The sequence below is a fragment of the Schistocerca gregaria genome, chromosome 8, assembly GCF_023897955.1.
Source record: "Schistocerca gregaria isolate iqSchGreg1 chromosome 8, iqSchGreg1.2, whole genome shotgun sequence".
Taxonomy (NCBI): Eukaryota; Metazoa; Arthropoda; class Insecta; order Orthoptera; family Acrididae; genus Schistocerca; species Schistocerca gregaria.
The window spans coordinates 186,845,922-186,864,781 of NC_064927.1; the positions used below are offsets into that span (position 1 = coordinate 186,845,922).

Here is an 18,860-nt window from a genome sequence, read left to right on the forward strand (position 1 = left end):
TTGAGAAGAAGTAATGGGGGTTATGTGCTCTTTCAAGAATTGTCAGTTTTCATTTTATAATTTGTTTATGATGATAACTTCCAAAAATTTTCAACCTCAAATTTTAATAATATGTCTTTGTATATGCTTTGTATGTGTCTAGATACTAGTTTAATTCTTGCACTTTTTGACTTATGTTGATTGTTTAAGAATCTTATACAAACATTTGTGTTAATTGCGTCTTTGTCTTTGATCTCTTCTTTTTTGCCTAAATAACGCAACAAGAGAAAGTTTTATTGGTCTATTTCTCCCAAATACTGAGTCAAACCTAAGTTTTTAAAGCTGTATTCTATTTACTTATGCATGTCTGCTGAAGTCCCCAATGTTCATGCAAAGAAATGTTTTAACAAGAAAGGGTGCAAAAAAGGGACTAATACACTGCAGCGAATATAATGATATGTTACTTAGGACACAGGACGGATGAAATAAAACTAAAGTGAAGTCAGTTTTGAAAATGACAGTAAACAATCACTATGAGCATAAAACTAAGACAGCAAAGTATAAATAATTATAGAAAATGATCATGAACTTACTTTTACTTGTTATAAAACTCATACACACATTAAAGACAATTGAAGTATTGTGCACTGAGACACTATTCAAAAAAATGTCATGGAATGTTATAATACTATTTTGTACACTATTAGAATTTTACTTCTGCAACTGATTAATAATCATTTTGTTAGTTTTGCATTGCATTGTTATGAAATGCCACATAATTAGTTAGAGTGATTTAGTTTTCATGCACTAAACTAGTGTAGCAAATGTGTGACTATCTTTTTCTTTTTTTTCACATAGGTTCAACTGATAACTGTGAAGTTTACAAATATAAACATTGCTATGTTCTATGTAGGAAAGATCTTAATTATGTTACTTATGCACAAAAAAATAATGGACAATGTTCCAGCTCAATAACATAAGTTTTGTTAATTAAATATTATTGTTGACACATCACTTACATATAGCTTGCATATTTGAGCTATCAGAAAATTGTTTTTCAAAAATTTAATAATTTCTACATTTTCTTTTTTTTCTAAATTAAGCTTTGGGCAGTTCCATTATTTTGCTGTCAACATTTTGCTCACGTTTGCATGCTTACAAAATTCTTGCTGGACTACATAATGAAACTGCTCAGTGCACCTTATTTCATCATGTAATGTAGAATACAATACACTGTTAAATATACAATATGATCCAAGAGAATATAAATTGAAATGTTGCTTTTAGTTTCATTTTAGCAACATTAACATAGTTTCTTACACATTTATTAACAGAAAATATTAATTTAACAAAAAAAAATTATCAGCTATCAGGAAACATAATTATTTTTATATTTTCTATGTTATTTCAAAATAGTAATTTCATTTAGTCACTGGTATTTACAATTATTATGATTGTATTTAATGTTTGAGCAATTTTTTTGAAAACTAGCTTAAAAGACTTTTTCTACATGAACACATAATCAAATGTAAGTTCCTCTAAATGTAAAAAAAAAAAAAAAAAAAAAAAAAAAAAACTGACATGTGATTGTAGCCACTTTTAGTGATTGTGTAAGTTGTTGTAAGTTGTTGTTATGAAGATACTGTTCAGATACTGTTCAACACTAGGTAGTAGTGCATAATTAGAGGAATATTTATTATCCTCCTAGATGTTCTTGTAACTAGCTCTGGATCTAATTTGGATTTGGGTCATACTGTCAGGAGACAATAGTGGTCAAGTTTGTGTGAGCTGTGAATGTAGGTATTAGTGAGTGTGTTTTTCTGTCTGATGAAGGGCTTCATCTGATCACTAATGTCTAATAGTCCACTATTAATTGCACTTGTCTGCTGATCAGTGTCTCTTTAATGTGGTGATTATCAATTTATCCAAATATTTATATCATTATTTCATTCCATATTTTCCATTGCCAGGCTGTAATATAAATACCTACCGTCTCATGTGCCGTTGAGCATTGGGCAAATTTTCTATGTCTTCCTTCAGGATATATAATTTTGCCCCAGTAATTGCTTTTCTGCAAAAATCAAACCAATCAATTGGTTTTATATCAGTGTAAAATGTTTCACGATCTTCGGGAACCATGGAGTCAGCTAGTGCATGAAGTCTATCATTGTAAAATAACCATTCATGCACCATGTAGTAACTCAGCATTCCTTGACCCACTTGCAAACGATTCTGTACATTAACCAAGCTGCAAAAATGTTTCAGTCATTAGTAAATATTCAAATCAAATATTGTGAGACAAATAAAACAGTGACAGAATTTGTGAAGACTGTTACACAAAAAGCATACAGTTTTGAAGTTTCATAGTGTTAACGTTCACTAACAAAAGAAAGACATGGAATGTCACTTTTTATTACCAAAAGTATCATTCTGTATTAAACTTTTGAGATTTGTCAGATAAAGCTCTAAGTAACATATGTAAGCATATATACAAGAAGAGATCGAGATGGTGTTTAAATACTTAGCTAAGTAACTGGTCTGCATTCATCAAAAATTATGGAAACAGTTATGAACCCCCTAAGTTTGTATTGTAAAGTTAACTTTTTCTGATATTAAACATGCAACCTTATTCAGATAGAAAAGTCAAACAGTATCTCACTGGGTAGCATATAATACAGATGATCTTAATGCAAATACATTTCAACACTAACATTAGTGGATTCCATGGCTTACTGAACTGGAATCTAATGTTGTGATGGCATGTACTGATAAGTCCATTTTGATCATTCCTTTAATAATAGAGTGCCTAGAACACTTAAAAATTAATATTTTGTAGGCCCACCTAGAAAAATGAAAGTTTATTCTTTCTGCAACATATGATTTAGATAGAGGTGTCACTTTAAAAAATAGTGAGTATGTTTAGTAACTTCACTTTGCTAATATCAAGAGAACAATATTGAACATTTGAAACGTTGAGAAAAATCTTAAAGTTTATATTATGTAACTGAATCAAACTTTTTTCAAAGTTTAAAAGAAAGATATGAGGGAGGATCAGAAAGTAATACACAATAATCTTTTCCACCCCTGGTATTGCAGCTGGAATGTTGAAATTTCATGATGATACAGTTTGAAGTTTATGTTACGGAGGATATTTAGCTTTCATGTTCAACTCCAGTGAGAGAAGCCTGAATTACAAAATGGTGGCGCACATCCTACTGTCATGAACTTGTGAAGAGCATTAAAAAGTGGGCCAAAGAGCATAAACCTAGTGAAATTCATGGGGGCATGTGTACCATGTATGGAGATGACTCTATGGACCATAGCAGTGTCTCCAGGTAGTGTACATTCCACCAAGAATGCTGTGTGAACCTTAGTTATTTGCCACCTTCAGGCAGGGAGTAACAGCTGCAACGTGGCAGAATGTCTAAGACATTGAGGAGGCAATTTTGAACGATTGGCATGGGCAACTGTGGACCTTATCACAGCAGTTCAACATTTCCTTTTGCATGGTGTATAATATTGTTTGTAATGCATTGAAATTTTGTAATGGTAGTGCTTGGTGGGTACCTAAGAAACTGATAGACAACTACAAGGGCCAGCAAATGACAACAAGCTTGGCTCACTTAATATATAATGCCAAAGAAGAACATACCTTTCTGAAAGGAATCATCACTGGTAATGAGTCATGGACAAAACAAAGCAAGTATCTATGGAGTGGAAATATGCTGATTTCCCAGTACGAAAAATGTTTGAAGTGACTCAATCTGCTAGGAGAGTGCTTGTGACAGTGTTCTGTGACATGCATAGTTTGTTACTGGTGGACTTTTCTGAACTTTGAATACTGAAATTAAATTATACATGTGCAACAAATTGGTAAAGAAAGAGTCTAGTGTAAAATTCCTTGGCATAACAAGCCAAAGCAACCTGAAATGGGACACACATATTGACTCCCTAGCAACTAAGTTGTCAAAAAATATATTTGCAATCAGTACTATTAGCAAGTTCTGTAGAGACACCGTAGTCCTAAAGACTGCATACCACGCTCTTTTCTCCTGTCACTTGAACTACAGTATTGAAATTTGGGGGGCAACAACCAAAGCTAATCTAGATGAGCTACTCATTCTTCAAAAAAAGGGGTGTGAGAATAACCTGTGGAGCAAAATATAGTGAATCTTGTCGCAACTTGTTTCCAAAAACAGAGGTGTTAACTGTTATAAACACATACATTGTAAAAGCCATATTGCTTGTGAAAAGACTGCACCCAAACACTTATTCAGATTTCTACCAGTACAATACTAGAAATAAAGAAAGATTTTACATTGGCAGCCACAGAACAGCACTTTATGAAAGGGGGTCTCAGTACACAGGCATCAAATTAGCTAATGCACTGCCACGTGCAGTCATGGCTCTTCCTACAATAAAACTGAAACATCAACTTAAGAAATTTTTAGTAAAACACCCTTTGTACTCATTAGAAGAGTACCATACTTATATGAAGAACAACAAATGCTTTGTGAAATTATGTGAATAGAAATCAGTAAACATCTTATTGTAATTTTGTTGTAAATTAATGACGTATTCAGAAGAATGTGTCTTGCATATTGTACAAATAACTTTAATCATTACTGTTTCTTTGTACATGTGCAGTGTACCATTTGATGTTGAATAAAGATATTATTATTATTATTATTATTATTATTATTATTATTATTATTATTATTGTGAAGGCTGCAGCTTACATTTACACTTTGATTAAATTGTGTCATGTCCTTCATGACAAATATCACAACATTAATGCTGATGGTGTCAGATTTCTTTATGGAAGTGGTCTCTTTTATATTGCTATTTCTGTTCATGAAAAAATTGCCAATTTGGGTGAGAGTGCTCCAGCTTCCAGCATATTGTCAAGACCTTGCATCATCAGACTTTCATCTGTTTGGTCCCATGAAGGAATTCCTGGTTATCCAATGGTTTGTGACAGATACAAAAGTGAAATCAGCAGTCTGCAGATGGCTATACTCCAACCAAATGGACTTGTACAAATAGGGCATATAGAAACATGTACCATGATAGAAGAAGTGTGTTGAGAATGTTGGTGACAATGGAGAAAAGTAGGTACAATATAAAAGTTCATTTGTGATTTTTTTATTTTGTTACCCTAAAATTATTGTGTGTTACTATCCAATTCTCACTCATATGTTTGCCAATATTAAATATCTTGACTGAGATAAAAATAAACTGACAGGACTTTTTGTATTACACATTAAATAAGCTTCTGGAAGACATGAGACTGAAGAGAATCTTGAGAATGAAAAGAAAGTTGTCAGAAAACAAAAATGTAAAAGATGGTACATTAGTAAGCACATTTCTAGCTTCAGTTTGAAAATGATAAAGAACAGAATGGAGAATCTTTGTGAGAAACAAACAAAATTAAAATCAGGAATTACAATACTAATACCAATAAAACACAGTAAATAGGTCAAACGAAAGTGGGAGGAGGAAAATAAGTACATAAAAATAAAATTTCTCACAGAAGTGGCTGATTTGTGTTGAAAACAGGATGTTTGCAGAATAAGAAGATATAACAGAAAGCAAATTCCAGTTTTCAAGAGAAAACAGTGCTGGACAAGAGGATCCAAGTGTAGAGTGTGATATATTGTTGTGTAGCAAGTAAGATGTATACAACAGATGCTGTCAGGGGCCACCACCACAATGGCATAAGTACATGCTTGGCAGCTCGCAATTTCATAAAGCAGCCTCCAGATGGTGCACACAAGCACAAACCTCTTCTTTCCTGTATGCAACTTCCTTAAGTGTGTTGTGTACATTCATGTGCCACAAACACTTAGAGAGGCCTGAACCAGCTGTTAGACAGTTCCATTCAGTGCCTGCAGCCCACTCTGTCCAGTGTTTTAAGACTACCTTCTGACTTATTAGTAGCTATTTGTGGAATAATTGGCCTGTATAGTGTGTCTTAATCACTATTATCAGTTATAGTGACAATATCATAGAGTGACAGCAAATGTATTAGAGATAACATTGCGTTATGTTTAGGACATCAAGTGCCACACCTCACAGTGTACCCCATGTGCTTAACAAATGTTATTGCTTTATTCCCTATTTTGTTGCCACAAATGTTTACTTAAAAAGTGTGCAATCAACCAGTTTCAAGGAACAATAGCAAGGAAATACATTTCTGCTATCACAGATGCTTGGATGAATTAATAGTAGCATTCTGTTACTATGTTCTAAACATGAAGCATATACCCAAGCCTTTTGAGTCATGTCTTAGAGCATGCTCAACAAATGGCTGCTGGATTTACTTAAGGTATACAGTTTGACTAGGGGAATTCATGGATTTCAGTATTTTCTGGTGGCCTTTGCAGTGAACACACTATAAGTGGTGAATGGTGTGACTATTTTTTTGATATGGCACAGCTTTTAATGTTTTTGTTAGTGATAGTGAAATGAAGCCCTGTTGACAGTTGTGTCTAAGGACATTATTTCTCACAGTGATACCACAGACGTTCTCACGTTACAAAAAATGCACCTAATAGTTGATGCCAGTGTTTGTTGTTGTTGTTGTGGTCTTAAGTCCAAAGACTGGTTTGATGCAGCTCTCCACAGTACTTTATCCTGTGCAGGCCTCTTCATCTCTGAGTAACTACTGCAACCTAAATCCTTCTGAATCTGCTTACTGCATTCATCTCTTGGCTTCCCTCCATGATTTTTGCCCTCTATGCTTTCCTCCTGTATTAAATTGGTGATCCCTGGATGCCTCAGAATGTGTCCTAGCAACCAATCCCTTCTTCTAGTCAGGTTGTACCACAAATTTTTCTCTCTTCGACTTTATTCAGTACTTTCTCATTAGTTACACGATCTACCCGTCTAATCTTGAGAATTCTTCTGTATCACGGTATTTCAAAAACTTCTATTCTCTTCTTGTCTAAACTGTTTATCACCCATGTTTCACTTACATGCTTGGCTACACTCCATACAAATATTTTCAGAAAGAACTTCCTGACACTTAAATCTACACACAATGTCAGTGTAGGTAAGCCATTTCCAGGAGTGTCAGATATCAAAGGTGGAATGATATATCCTGAACCCACACTGACAGTGACTAAATAGGATTTTGGGTTTGAGAAGCCAGGCAAGAGGGTGACTCACCATTCAATCCAAAGTCTTTTCTCTACAGTTAATGAGGGCAACACTACAGTAACCATCGGGTCTAAATGGTGCTTTTCTGGTTTCAGTAGAGGCAGTGGGATTACACTCCTCCATGGGTTGGAAAAAGTTCCAGATTAGGCTGAATAGTGCGCAGAAGATTTTTCTAGTTACCCAGCACCATACCACAACATGGCATAATGGTGTGTCATTAACCACAGACAATTGTCCATTCAGCTCCTACATAGAGAAGGGACAATTGTAATTGTATATTTTTCATTGTCAGTATTATATTAGTAATGAAGGGCCAAATCCTGACAGTCTGTGTCGACAGCCGTTCATTCAGTCAGAGCGCAACTGTCCTTGAGTATGAAGTAAACTAATAAATAACAGTCAACATGGCTTTCGAGTGGGACACAGTACAGAAACAACCATATTGGACTACACAACAGAAATAGTAAGAAACTTGGAGTCAAATAAACAGTTTGTTGGAATTAATCTAGATTTATCCAAAGCCTTCAATACTGTGAACCATGTAATATTACTAGAGATACTTGAAGCAATAGGCATCAGAGGCACTATTAAAAAATGGTTTGAATCTTATCTGCAAAACAGGTCACAAGTTGTTGAGCTAAGGTCATCCAACAATCTTCACAACTATAAACTCATATCTGAACCAAAACAAATTGAAATAGGCATTCCACAGGGCAGCATTCTGGGCCCATTGTTATTTCTAATTTATATTAATGATATCCAGGCTCCAGACAGCTCAGCCAAAATTCTACAGATTTGCAGATGACATGAGTATCATAATTAGTGATATAAAAGAATCATTGTGTACAACAGCAGAAAAAATGCTCTCATACATACAGTCATGGTTTTATTCAAACAAGCTGACATTAAATACAAACAAAACAAACTTTATACAGTATGGAAGCAAGTGTCAAGGGGAAAATATGTGCCTTATTCTGGATAGCAAACAAATAGAAAAACTGTGCACGGCAAAGTTCCTGGGAATGCGAATTGACCAAGATTTAAACTTGACTCAGAAACTTAGCTCAGCATGTTTCGCCTTAAGAATAATATCCAAGGTATGTAGCAAAGAATGTATTAGAGTGGTGTACTTTAGTTATTTCCAATCAGTTGCAAGCTATGGCGTAAGTTTTTGGGGAAAAACCAAGTCAAGACTAAATGACATTTTTATTATGCAAAAAAGAGCTATTCGTATCATGACACACAGCCCACCACAAACTCACTGTAGACCCTTATTCAAACAACTAAAGATACTTACAATACCATCAATATATATTTTTAAATGCCTGGAAATGATCAATAAAAGTAACTGCGATCTCCAAACCAACTCAAGCTACCATGATCACAATACAAGGCATTGTAAAGACTTCAACATTCCCTATGTAGCAAAAACTAGAAGTCAGAAACATGTTAGCCATTTAGGAATAAAGCTTTTAAATGCACTTCCATCTCAAATGAAAGAATTGAAAGTCAAAAATAACTTCAAGCGTCAAGTAAAAAATTACTTGATGGAAAAATGCTACTACAGTGTAAATGAATACCTGTCTCAGAGTGTGGATTGAAACCTGTACTTACTTTTTAAAAAAATTCAAACTAATTTAATTATGTTTTCAACTTCATAATTATGGTACTTAGGAAAAATCTGTTAAATACCTGTAATATGTTTTGTGTATTAGACATAGTTCATGAGCTGTAATTGTTTATCATGAGCACCTAATTTTGCTTTTGGGTAATAAGTTCATGTACACTACTTATGTACTATGTGTATGTAATTTGTTTGCTGTTTGTATATGTTTGTCAATTTATTATGTGTGAGTGTTGTTATGTGTTACGTGTAATCAAATGACAAATCCTGTATCACATGTGTGATCTATTGGATGCTAAATAAATAAATAAATAAATAAAATAAATACATTTTCAGAAGTTTCTCTAGTCTTGGCAATCTCAGCTGTTAAGCCAAGTTCCTCATTCTCAGATATCTATAAAATTCTATCATCATACCCAAGTTACTAAATCACACATACAGGGTGAAAAGTATTTAAACTGACAAACTCTGGGAGGTTGTAGGGGACGTCAAAACAAATATTTTTCTCTAATGCCATTTTTTCTTATGAGGAGTATTTAAACTGGCAGAGGAAAATTTCTCTGGTGGAAAATTAATTAAACCAACAAACACTTCCATTTTTTATGACCAAGAGACAACACACTAACACAACCCAATTTCAATTACAGTAGATTTTCAAAAATGCCTCCATTGACATGTAAACAAAGGTTCTGCCTGACACAGGCAAAAACCCCAGGAGTATCCTGAATTGTTCCTGCTGCTGCTACTAGCAGGGCAACCAGATCCTCTTCTGATGCAAGAAGAGTTGCATAAACAAGGTTGCACATCTCTCCCCACACAAAAAGTCCAGAGGGGACATATCTGGGGATTGACCAGGCCATGGTACAGGACCACCTCTGCTAATCCACGTTTATGGGAACCATCGGTCCAGGAATCAATGCACACAACGACTGAAAAGTGCCAGCGCCATGTTATCTTGGAACCACATGCGTTCTCTTGTAGGGAGCAGGACGTCTTCCAGCAATTCTGGCAATGTTCTGGCAAGAAAATTGTAATAGTGCCTGCCATTTAATGGCCTAGGTAGCGGATACAGCCCAATTAAACAGTCCCCAACAACACCAACCCACACATTAACAAAAAACTGCACTTGATGAGCACTAGTAATTGTGGCATGTGGGTTATCCTCACTCCAAACATGCGAATTGTCCATGTTGAAGACTCCATCACACCTGAACATTGCTTCATCAGTAAACAACACAGAGGATCGAAACATAGGATGCATTTCACACTTTTCTAAGTACCACTGCTAAAACTGTGTTCTGGGTGCTGGGTGGATAATCAACTGGTTCCAGCTTGTGGACAACCTGTAAGTGAAATGGACGTAACAATTGCTCTCGAAGGACTGTTCTTACATTTGTCTGATTCGTCCCCATGTTACGTGCAGTTGCACGAATGCTGATTCAAGAATCCCATTCCACATGCTGCAAGACAGCTTCCTCAAATTACAGAGTTCTTAATGTGCGATGACATCCCTGTCCCGGTAATCTGCTAAGTGACCCAGTCTCATACAGACATTGGTACACAGCAGCAAAGGTTATATAATGCGGGATACGGCGATTAGGATATTGTTCTTGATAAACCCGCTGTGCAACTCGTCTGTTGTGATGCGCTACGTAGTACGCACCAACCATATCATTGTACTCACTCCAGGCGTATCGCTCCATTAGTAAACAGAGACAATGCACTACTACACTGGTGGACAGCAGTTGCCTACAACTGAAGAACGTAATACGCCCTCTAACAACTGAAGATCGTAATACGGCCTCTAACAATTAAAGAGCGTAATACGGCCACCACCGGTTAAATAATACTCATAGGAAAAAATAATTTTTGGGAAAAATATTTGTTTTGATGTCCCATACAACCTCCCAGAGTTTATCGGTTTAAATACTTTTCACCCTGTAGAGTCTACAGCAACAGAGGAAACAAAACTGGACATTGAAAGCTAGTTTGCTATGTGGCAAATCATTCATTGGCAGATGAGTGACTACCTTCCTGAATTTTTATTAACTACTTATGTCCTGGAATTTCCATTATTAAACAATCATATATTGTAATGATTTTTAATATGTCTTATCTTGCAACGTTGCTCTGCATGTTGTTACAGGTGTCACTAATCAGTAAAGACTTACAAATCTTATGGCCTCCAGCTTATTTTTATTTATGATCTATGTCATTCCAACTGTATCTTCATTCTCTGGCAACTACTAACAAAAACTCAGTTCTTTCCATTTAAAATACCTTGCCTTTCCCTTTATAATGCTACTGTGGGACGTAATTTAAATATGTATATTAGTACAAAATTAAAGTAAGACCTATGTAGCCATGAAAATTCATACAAAATGAGGCACTGATACAGCACAGTAAAGGCAATGATTCAAGTCCCATGCTGTGAGCCAACTGGGAAATATTCTGAGATGATAACACTGAGACCATAACAACTACTTTATTTTCTAAATTATGAGCCTTTGCTTTCAGGTTTTTACTTGGTTAGTAGATATTATAGGCATGCTAAAATGCACTGACAGTCACCATTGTATCAATTAAATGAACTTCTGTGATGTGGTCCTCAGGGACAATACATGGTATTTCTGAAGAACTGTGCAAATATTGAATATGATATGTCAGCGAAGTATCTGTATTGCTCCTAGTAGTCCTAGAAAGATGTATAGAGTTGCCATTTTGATTGCATATGACAACAGTGTTATGAATCATGCCTGGACTGCCAATGAGCCATTGCTCACTGAATAGTGACTGACTTAGAAATGAGGATCAATATTCCAACTGGGCCTTCAGCTAGAAAAGTCAGGAACCATTTATTGACAGTTTGGCACTGAAAAAGGTTACTATATATTCAACTTTTGCTCACATCTCATCACTGTGGAAGTCACCTCCTATGGCGCAGCAACAGACACTACTCAAGAGATGAATGGTACAAATTTGTGTCTGGGTCAACGCCTGCATTATATACAGTAATGATCATTAATGGATGAAGCATTGACAAGATAGTGGCAAATGCCAGAATTATAAGAGGGCAAAATGCAAGACCTGCTCAAGTGCTGGACACACAACTTACAATGTTCATACAACTGTGATGTTTTCTGAGAGAATACTGGACAGTGAGAGCTACATCCAAGTCATCACCCACTCCTTTCTGTTACCATTTGTACAATGTCAGGGCAGTCCATTCATACAATGTCAGGGCAGTATGCTTTTCTAGAAGGACATTTTACATATATGTACAACTCATATTATCCAATGCATTGTCCAATATGTTTATTGGATCTTCTGACTGCTATGACCAGTAGAATTTTCCCCATTGAGGATGTATGAGACATGGATAGATTCTGTCTGCTTTGATCTCCATTATAGCCAACACACTTTGATAACTTTTGAGAACAAGTGAACATTATCATGCAAGTTGACTAACCACATGTCTTTGAATGTTTGCAGAATTACTTTTTAGATACAAAACACTATACAAAATGTTACAACTTCTGCACAAGATAATCTGTTCATAGGTATATAATCAGAAAGTTTCATCATATGCAGTATACAAAATTTATAGTGTGTGACTAAACCATTATTAATCTGAAAAATGTTGCTTTGGTGTTCCCTTTATTCATCTTATTCCAGTATACCAATATCTATTAATCTGTTTTTTTTCTGTGTGAAATAGAGTTATTTTTAGAAACATCATATTTTAAAACAACACAATCAAAATACTGAAGAATAAAAGCAGTGACTGCCATAAATGTTTATGACTAACTGTAGTATGCCAAGAATAAAACTTATCAAATGTTCTAGAAAATTAATATGATGAATCGCTATTTTTACTCTGAATGTTGTAGGAAATAAAAAGAAAGTCTCTTTGTTGTAAATGAGTGTGTCTTATTTGGTATACGTACAAAGGTTTCTTGCCAGCTAGAAACACAAAAAAGTCAATGATGTAAGCTGGTATCATGTGGAAGAAGATATGGCGAAGTTTGTGCAGGAATGGTGATGATGTCATATCTCCAACTGGGTACCAAATGCCTCCTTCAAGAGGAATTTCTTTTAGTATAATTGATCTCAGGATTTCCAAAACACCACCCCATGTTACAGGGTTATCTCGTCCATTTGTAATGTTGCAAACATAAGGGCTTTTTGGCCTGTAACAGAAAATAATTTCAGTGCATCATTATAGATAGATGTTCATTAACCACACAGCAAGAAAGAGAAGAATTTGTGGTAGACATTTAGTAGTTTGACAATTTTTTGAAGTCATGATAATAACTGAACAGGCTTATAATAGGTATGTAACAATCTACTAATTTCTTCAAACCTCAAATTACACATAAATAAAACTACTATTAAATAAATATTGTCTAATACCAAGAAATGATAAATTGTAGGTCACTGACATTGATAAGAATGCTTTTATTTCAACAGTGGTTATAATGAGAAAGGTTTATAACATTATATCACCAATGGCATGGTAGTCCAACATATGTGCATAGAGAACAGCATTTTATGCAGCAGATGCATCCCCTGGCACCATGTGGGGTCATGTGGCATGAATCAGTGATTACCAGAGCCAGCTGGAAAGGGAGGCACCTCTTTACAAGTAGGGTTGCTATACTACTTGGATAGAAAACACTGGTCTTGGGGCACAGAACAGTCATGTTCCAACAGATTCCTGTTTTCAGCATCATGTGGCATATTTTCCTTATTCAAAATGTTCTGCTCAATCTATACATAATTGAGGATTACTTATGTTGCCAATTTTTGAATCTGCCTATTGTTAATCATCATTTACATATTTTTATTATAGCCCATTTGTATTGACAGTAATAGCGTCAAACTGAGAACTAACAGATCACAAAAAGATTGCAATATTTCATTAAAAGTATGTCTACATAATCAGAAAAATACCCTTTTTCTTAGAGACTATGAATTTAAAAAATTCTATTGTGATTTTGTTCCTTCAAATAACTACAGAAAATTTAGTGGTGTATCTAAACTGTGTGCATCCTGCATGAAACTGACAAGCATTTTCATCAATATTCCATAAATCCATTATCTGTAACCTTATACATGTAGCATATCTCTGTTGATGAAGTGACCACTTATCTACATCTACAAAGGTACTCTGCAAACCACTGTGAATTGGGCAGTAAAAGGTACTTCCCATTGGTTCATGTTTTAATTAAAGTTTCTACCTATTATATTCATGTCTGGAGAATGGGAAGAAAGAATGCTTAAAAGCCTATGAGAGTGGAATAATCAATCCCAGAAACGGAAATAATCTTTCTGAAAGCTCTATATCTAATTTTCTATTCAAAGAAATGTACTGTCATATTATATGTGCTGGCTCTTCTAATACTGAGTGACAATGTAAAATCTGTATATAGTGCATCCCTTCAGATACCATTTATGTAAAAATACATTTCTCTTTAGGTTTAGAAGTGGACACACGTGACATTTTAACATCAGTTTTCAGTTAATGAGAACTTGCTTAGCTATTTTGTACTTCTTATCATCAGTACTGGAATGTCTGAGCAAGTGATCTCAACTTTGATGAATGGGCATCTCAATTGTTTAATGTTCAAGCACCTATGTATAAAATGTGCAACCCAATAAAATTGTTTTGCACTGTTCCATTGTTGTTTCCCTTTTGAGCCCATAACCATTCCTTTATTATTGCTTCAGTTAACACAGTGATAAATTGTTTTCATGTGTCCAAGTGAGCAGTAGTAATAAAACAAACAGTTAATTAGATGAGAAAAAATTACAGTATGTGCAAAATGATACATATTACAAGCTAGCAGCACAATCCTGTATGAGGCAGCTGTCTATGAGGTAATTAGTAATCAAATAAGTGGTTGGGTGGGATCTGATGCAACTGTGCTGTGTGATGTTTTAAGAGGGTCATTAGTGTGGTGTAACATCTGTCCGTGGCCACAGACTTATATAATGAAATTTATTTCAGTATTGTTTAATTAAACAGCACTTTAGGTCATATTATGTAAATTTATTTTGTCATTGTTTAATTAAAGTAAGATTAAACTGTGATTTTGCTCATACCTTGGTAACATAGAGACAGCTCTTTATATGTGTAGAAAGTATGCTGGGTGGCTGCTCATGTTATGAAAAATAGTGTGCCTGTTCGAGGATTAAAATACTTTAACTTACAAATTACATTTAGTTAAAGGTGTAGGCAATATAGTATCAAATTTATTCATTTATACTGCATTTAATGGCATTGTTTTACCTGATAACAGAATGTACGACTATAATATAAGGTCAATAAAGGAGAAATGATTTTCTGAACAATCTGTCACCATCTGGGTCACACTAAAATTTTAAAATAATATAATAGTACCGTCACAGTCTTTTGCATTAGTTTTGAAACTGTTAATTTTGCTGTTCTCTGTATTTGTAGAACATCCAATGAATTATGGAAATTTCTGGCAGAATGTAAACAATGTACGAGTGAAGGAGACAGCTTATCAAATATTAGAGCCATTGATTTGCCAATGAGTACACACAAAAGAAGGAAAACTTTGCTGGGTTTTGTAGGAATCCTTTAACAAGCTAGAGTACATATACATAAGCCCCCCCCCCTCCCCCTCCCACACACACACACACACACACACACACACACACACACACACACACACACACACACACACACACACGCACGCACAGCTACATTGTGCCAGCTAAACCCACAATGCTGAGACTGCAGTTCACCAAGTTAACTGGGGCTAGGGTTTGTATTGGGTAGAATGGATAGAGGGAGAAAGGAGTGGGAAATGGGATGATGAGTTTGGAAAGTGTAGCTGATAGATTGAATGGAAGCAGCAGGTGTGTGGGATAGGAATAGAGGAGGGAGACAGCAACTGCACAGAATAAGTGAGCATGGGTGCAGGAAGACGATGATGTGGAGGCATCAATTTGGAGGAGGTTACTGAACAGTGGAAGAACACTTTTAGGTAGAGGGCATGGGTGCTATAGGTTAATGGAGACAGAGCTTAGGAGAGTTTTGTGGATGAAGGATGTGTTCCAAGCATAACTGTGTAGTTGAGAAAAGCTGGTACTGGGAGGAAGGACCCATTGGCATGGATTGTGAAGTAGCCACTGAACTTGAATACGCCATTTTCAATGTTCAGTAGTGTGTTTTGTCTGCTCATGGCTACTTCTGGCACTTCATTCTGATGGACAGCTGGTCAGTCACCATGCCCACTCATAATGCAGTGCAGAAATTGCAGCATTGCTGGTATATGACCTAGCTGCTTTCACAGGCGGCACTACCTCTGATGTAGTAGGGTAAGCCTGTTATAGAGCTAGAGTAGGATGTGATGACTTGGGTAATCAGGCGGGTCTTGCATCTGAATGTCCCACAGGGAAACGACCCATGTGAGTCATAACAGCATATTGATGGACCAGGATATTGTGTGAGTTGAATTGGTGATGAAATACCACTTTAGGAGGGGTGAGAATGATCATGGATAGGATTTCCCTCATTTCTGAGCATAATTATAGATAGTCAAAGCTCTGGCAATGACCATGGTTCCATTTACCACTGGCAGATACTTGATGGTGGGAGGGGGGGGGGGGGGGTGCTCCTTTGCACTGAGTTCTTGGGATGGTGGGAGGAGCAGGTATGTATGAGTATATGGGATGGAAAAACTGTTTGTGAACTAGTTCTGTATTTTGGGGTGGCAGGGATGAGGGGGCAGGGGGCACGGGGAGGGGGGGGGGGGAGGGGAGGGTAGTAGTATTTGTTTATGAAGATTTTTGTGAAAGCTTCAGTGTAATGTGTAAGGCAATTCTTGTCACTGCAGATACACCAGCCATTCCTAAATGGGAGCAATTTTGTGGTGTGGAACGGAGGGCCAGCTGTCAAAATGCCACTACTGTTGATGGTTAGTGGGCTGGATAAGGACAGAAGTATTGGTGGAGCCATCAAGGAGGTGGAAGTCAAAGTCAAACTCTATAAAGTGACATATGAGGCTGAGAAGTACCAAGTGAATTGCAGTGAGAGAAGGTGTTCAGGCTATGCAGGAATGTGGACAGGGTGTCTTGACCTTAGGTTTTGATCATGAAGATATCGTCAGTGAACATGAACCAAACAAGAGGTTTGAGGTTTTGGGAGGCTAGGAAGGTAGTCCATTCCATTCCACACTTGAATCAACAAGTCCTACTTTATTGAACTGACAGTTTCAGCAATTCAATTTCTCAGATTTTGAAGAGTGGTTGTCATAGGTAAGACAAAAAGTCTGTCTTTTTTGTACACCCAGATAAAAAATCACAAGGTGTGATGTCTGTTGACCTGGAAGGCCAGAAGCAGTGAACAATATTTTGTTGTTCATCTCTTCCAGTCCATCATTGTGAGATGGTATTGTTAAGATAAAGCTGCAGTTCAAGGTGAATGTGAGGTGGAGTGCCATCATGTATAGAAATGAAATCACTGGAATCTTCATGAAGTTGAGGAAACAACCAATTTTGCAGCATGTCCAGGTATAACATTCCCATCAGTTTTCTCCACAGAAAGGTCCTTAAACCTTTGTGAATAGGAACAGTACAAAAAACATTCAGTTTTTGTGTCTGTTTCATTTTCAGTGATTACAGCATGATTTTGTGACCCCCAAATTCTTGCATTATTGCAGTTTACTTTACCCATTAGATCTTTTATTTAGTTTGTCTGTAATAAACAAATGAAAACTGCTGTTTCTTTTTGAATCGCCCAGTGTAATGTTAACATGATATTTTAAAATTCAAGGTCCATTCTATGTGCTTGTGTTTATGCAAAAGTGATTAAATCCATTTCATTATTTATACAACAAATATTCTTGACTGGATTCTTGATGTCTTCGAAACATCCAGTAGCTCTAGTTGTTCCACCTTTTGGTACTTGATATCACCAAATTAGCTCCTATATGTGACGAAAAACAAAATTTGCTAGATGAAATGTTTGTACTCAGAAAAAGATACCACTGCCACATTACTTTCTGAGCCATATTTGTTTTATGCAGACAGCCATAAAACACCTTAGTATAAGCTATTTTACATTTCAGTAACTTCTGATCACAGATCAGTATACTGTCTGTTCTGTAGCCCAAAAAGAGATTACATTGCTATTGAAAATATCTCTAACAGAACCATGACTGTTTTCCATTTTCTTGTATGGTCCATTCTGCCATAAATTTTATCTTCAGGCTTTATCCAAATTCTTGGTTTATTCTCTTGCTTAACATTGCATGTTCTTTCAAAATAGATAAATAGCCCATTGAAAATTTTGATAATATACAGAGTGGTTCCCTTAAACGCTTCAGCAGAAATATCTGTGGGACAACAATAGGTACTGAACAACAACTTTTGTGGGTATGAATGTAAGGCAAGGGCTCTTGAAAGCCAATACTATGAAACACTCTCAAATTCAATCAAATATTACTTACAATATAAACTTATGTCTTTTTTTTTCTTTTTTTAATGGACAGCCCATATTATTTCTTACTCAATTAGTAATGTGAAAAATCACAAAACTATTGGCATTGGTTGCATAGTAATATGTCAATTACATTCTGGGAAACTACAAAACTGACACATGAGATAAAGAAACATGACTCTATTCCAGATTCTGAGATGCAAGCATGAATCCCATGTTGCTCATAATTGCCATGATAGATGGATGTTATTTTTCTTTTACTATTATCATGAAGGACAAAAATATTAATAGGATTTCCTGCCACAAACAGGGATATATGCTTAATGTTTTCAGTGTTGCACATGCTGCTTACCTGTGTACAGACTACAGAATGGTACTGGTCAGTCTACTAAACCAACAATTCCGAAATCAATGGGTAGGATGGGGCAGCCCTTTCCAGAGACTTCCAGTGTGGGCACCAAACCTTGTCCCATGAGCCTTTTTGTCTGAGGACATGTGAAAAATGTGGTGTATCAGAAGTTTCAACAACAATGAATAACATGAAAGCCAGTATTGGCACTGCATATGCTGCAGTAACACCTCCAACACTGACACCAGTGAGCCGACCAGTCTTTGTGCATGCTC

At 36.0% G+C, this 18,860-nt stretch overlaps 1 protein-coding gene across 2 annotated transcripts in view; it reads right to left on the reverse strand.

Annotated features, from left to right (window-relative positions):
- The window catches only part of LOC126284024 (fatty acyl-CoA reductase 1-like), a 244,364-nt gene that overhangs the window by 6,684 nt on the left and 218,820 nt on the right, over positions 1-18,860 (reverse strand). For both annotated transcript variants that reach the window (XM_049982575.1, XM_049982574.1), the window contains 2 exons: positions 12,712-12,954; positions 1,970-2,227 (listed from right to left, as the gene is read on the reverse strand). In XM_049982575.1, the coding sequence (XP_049838532.1) occupies positions 1,970-2,227; positions 12,712-12,954 (501 nt within the window). The remainder of the gene's footprint in view (positions 1-1,969; positions 2,228-12,711; positions 12,955-18,860) is intronic.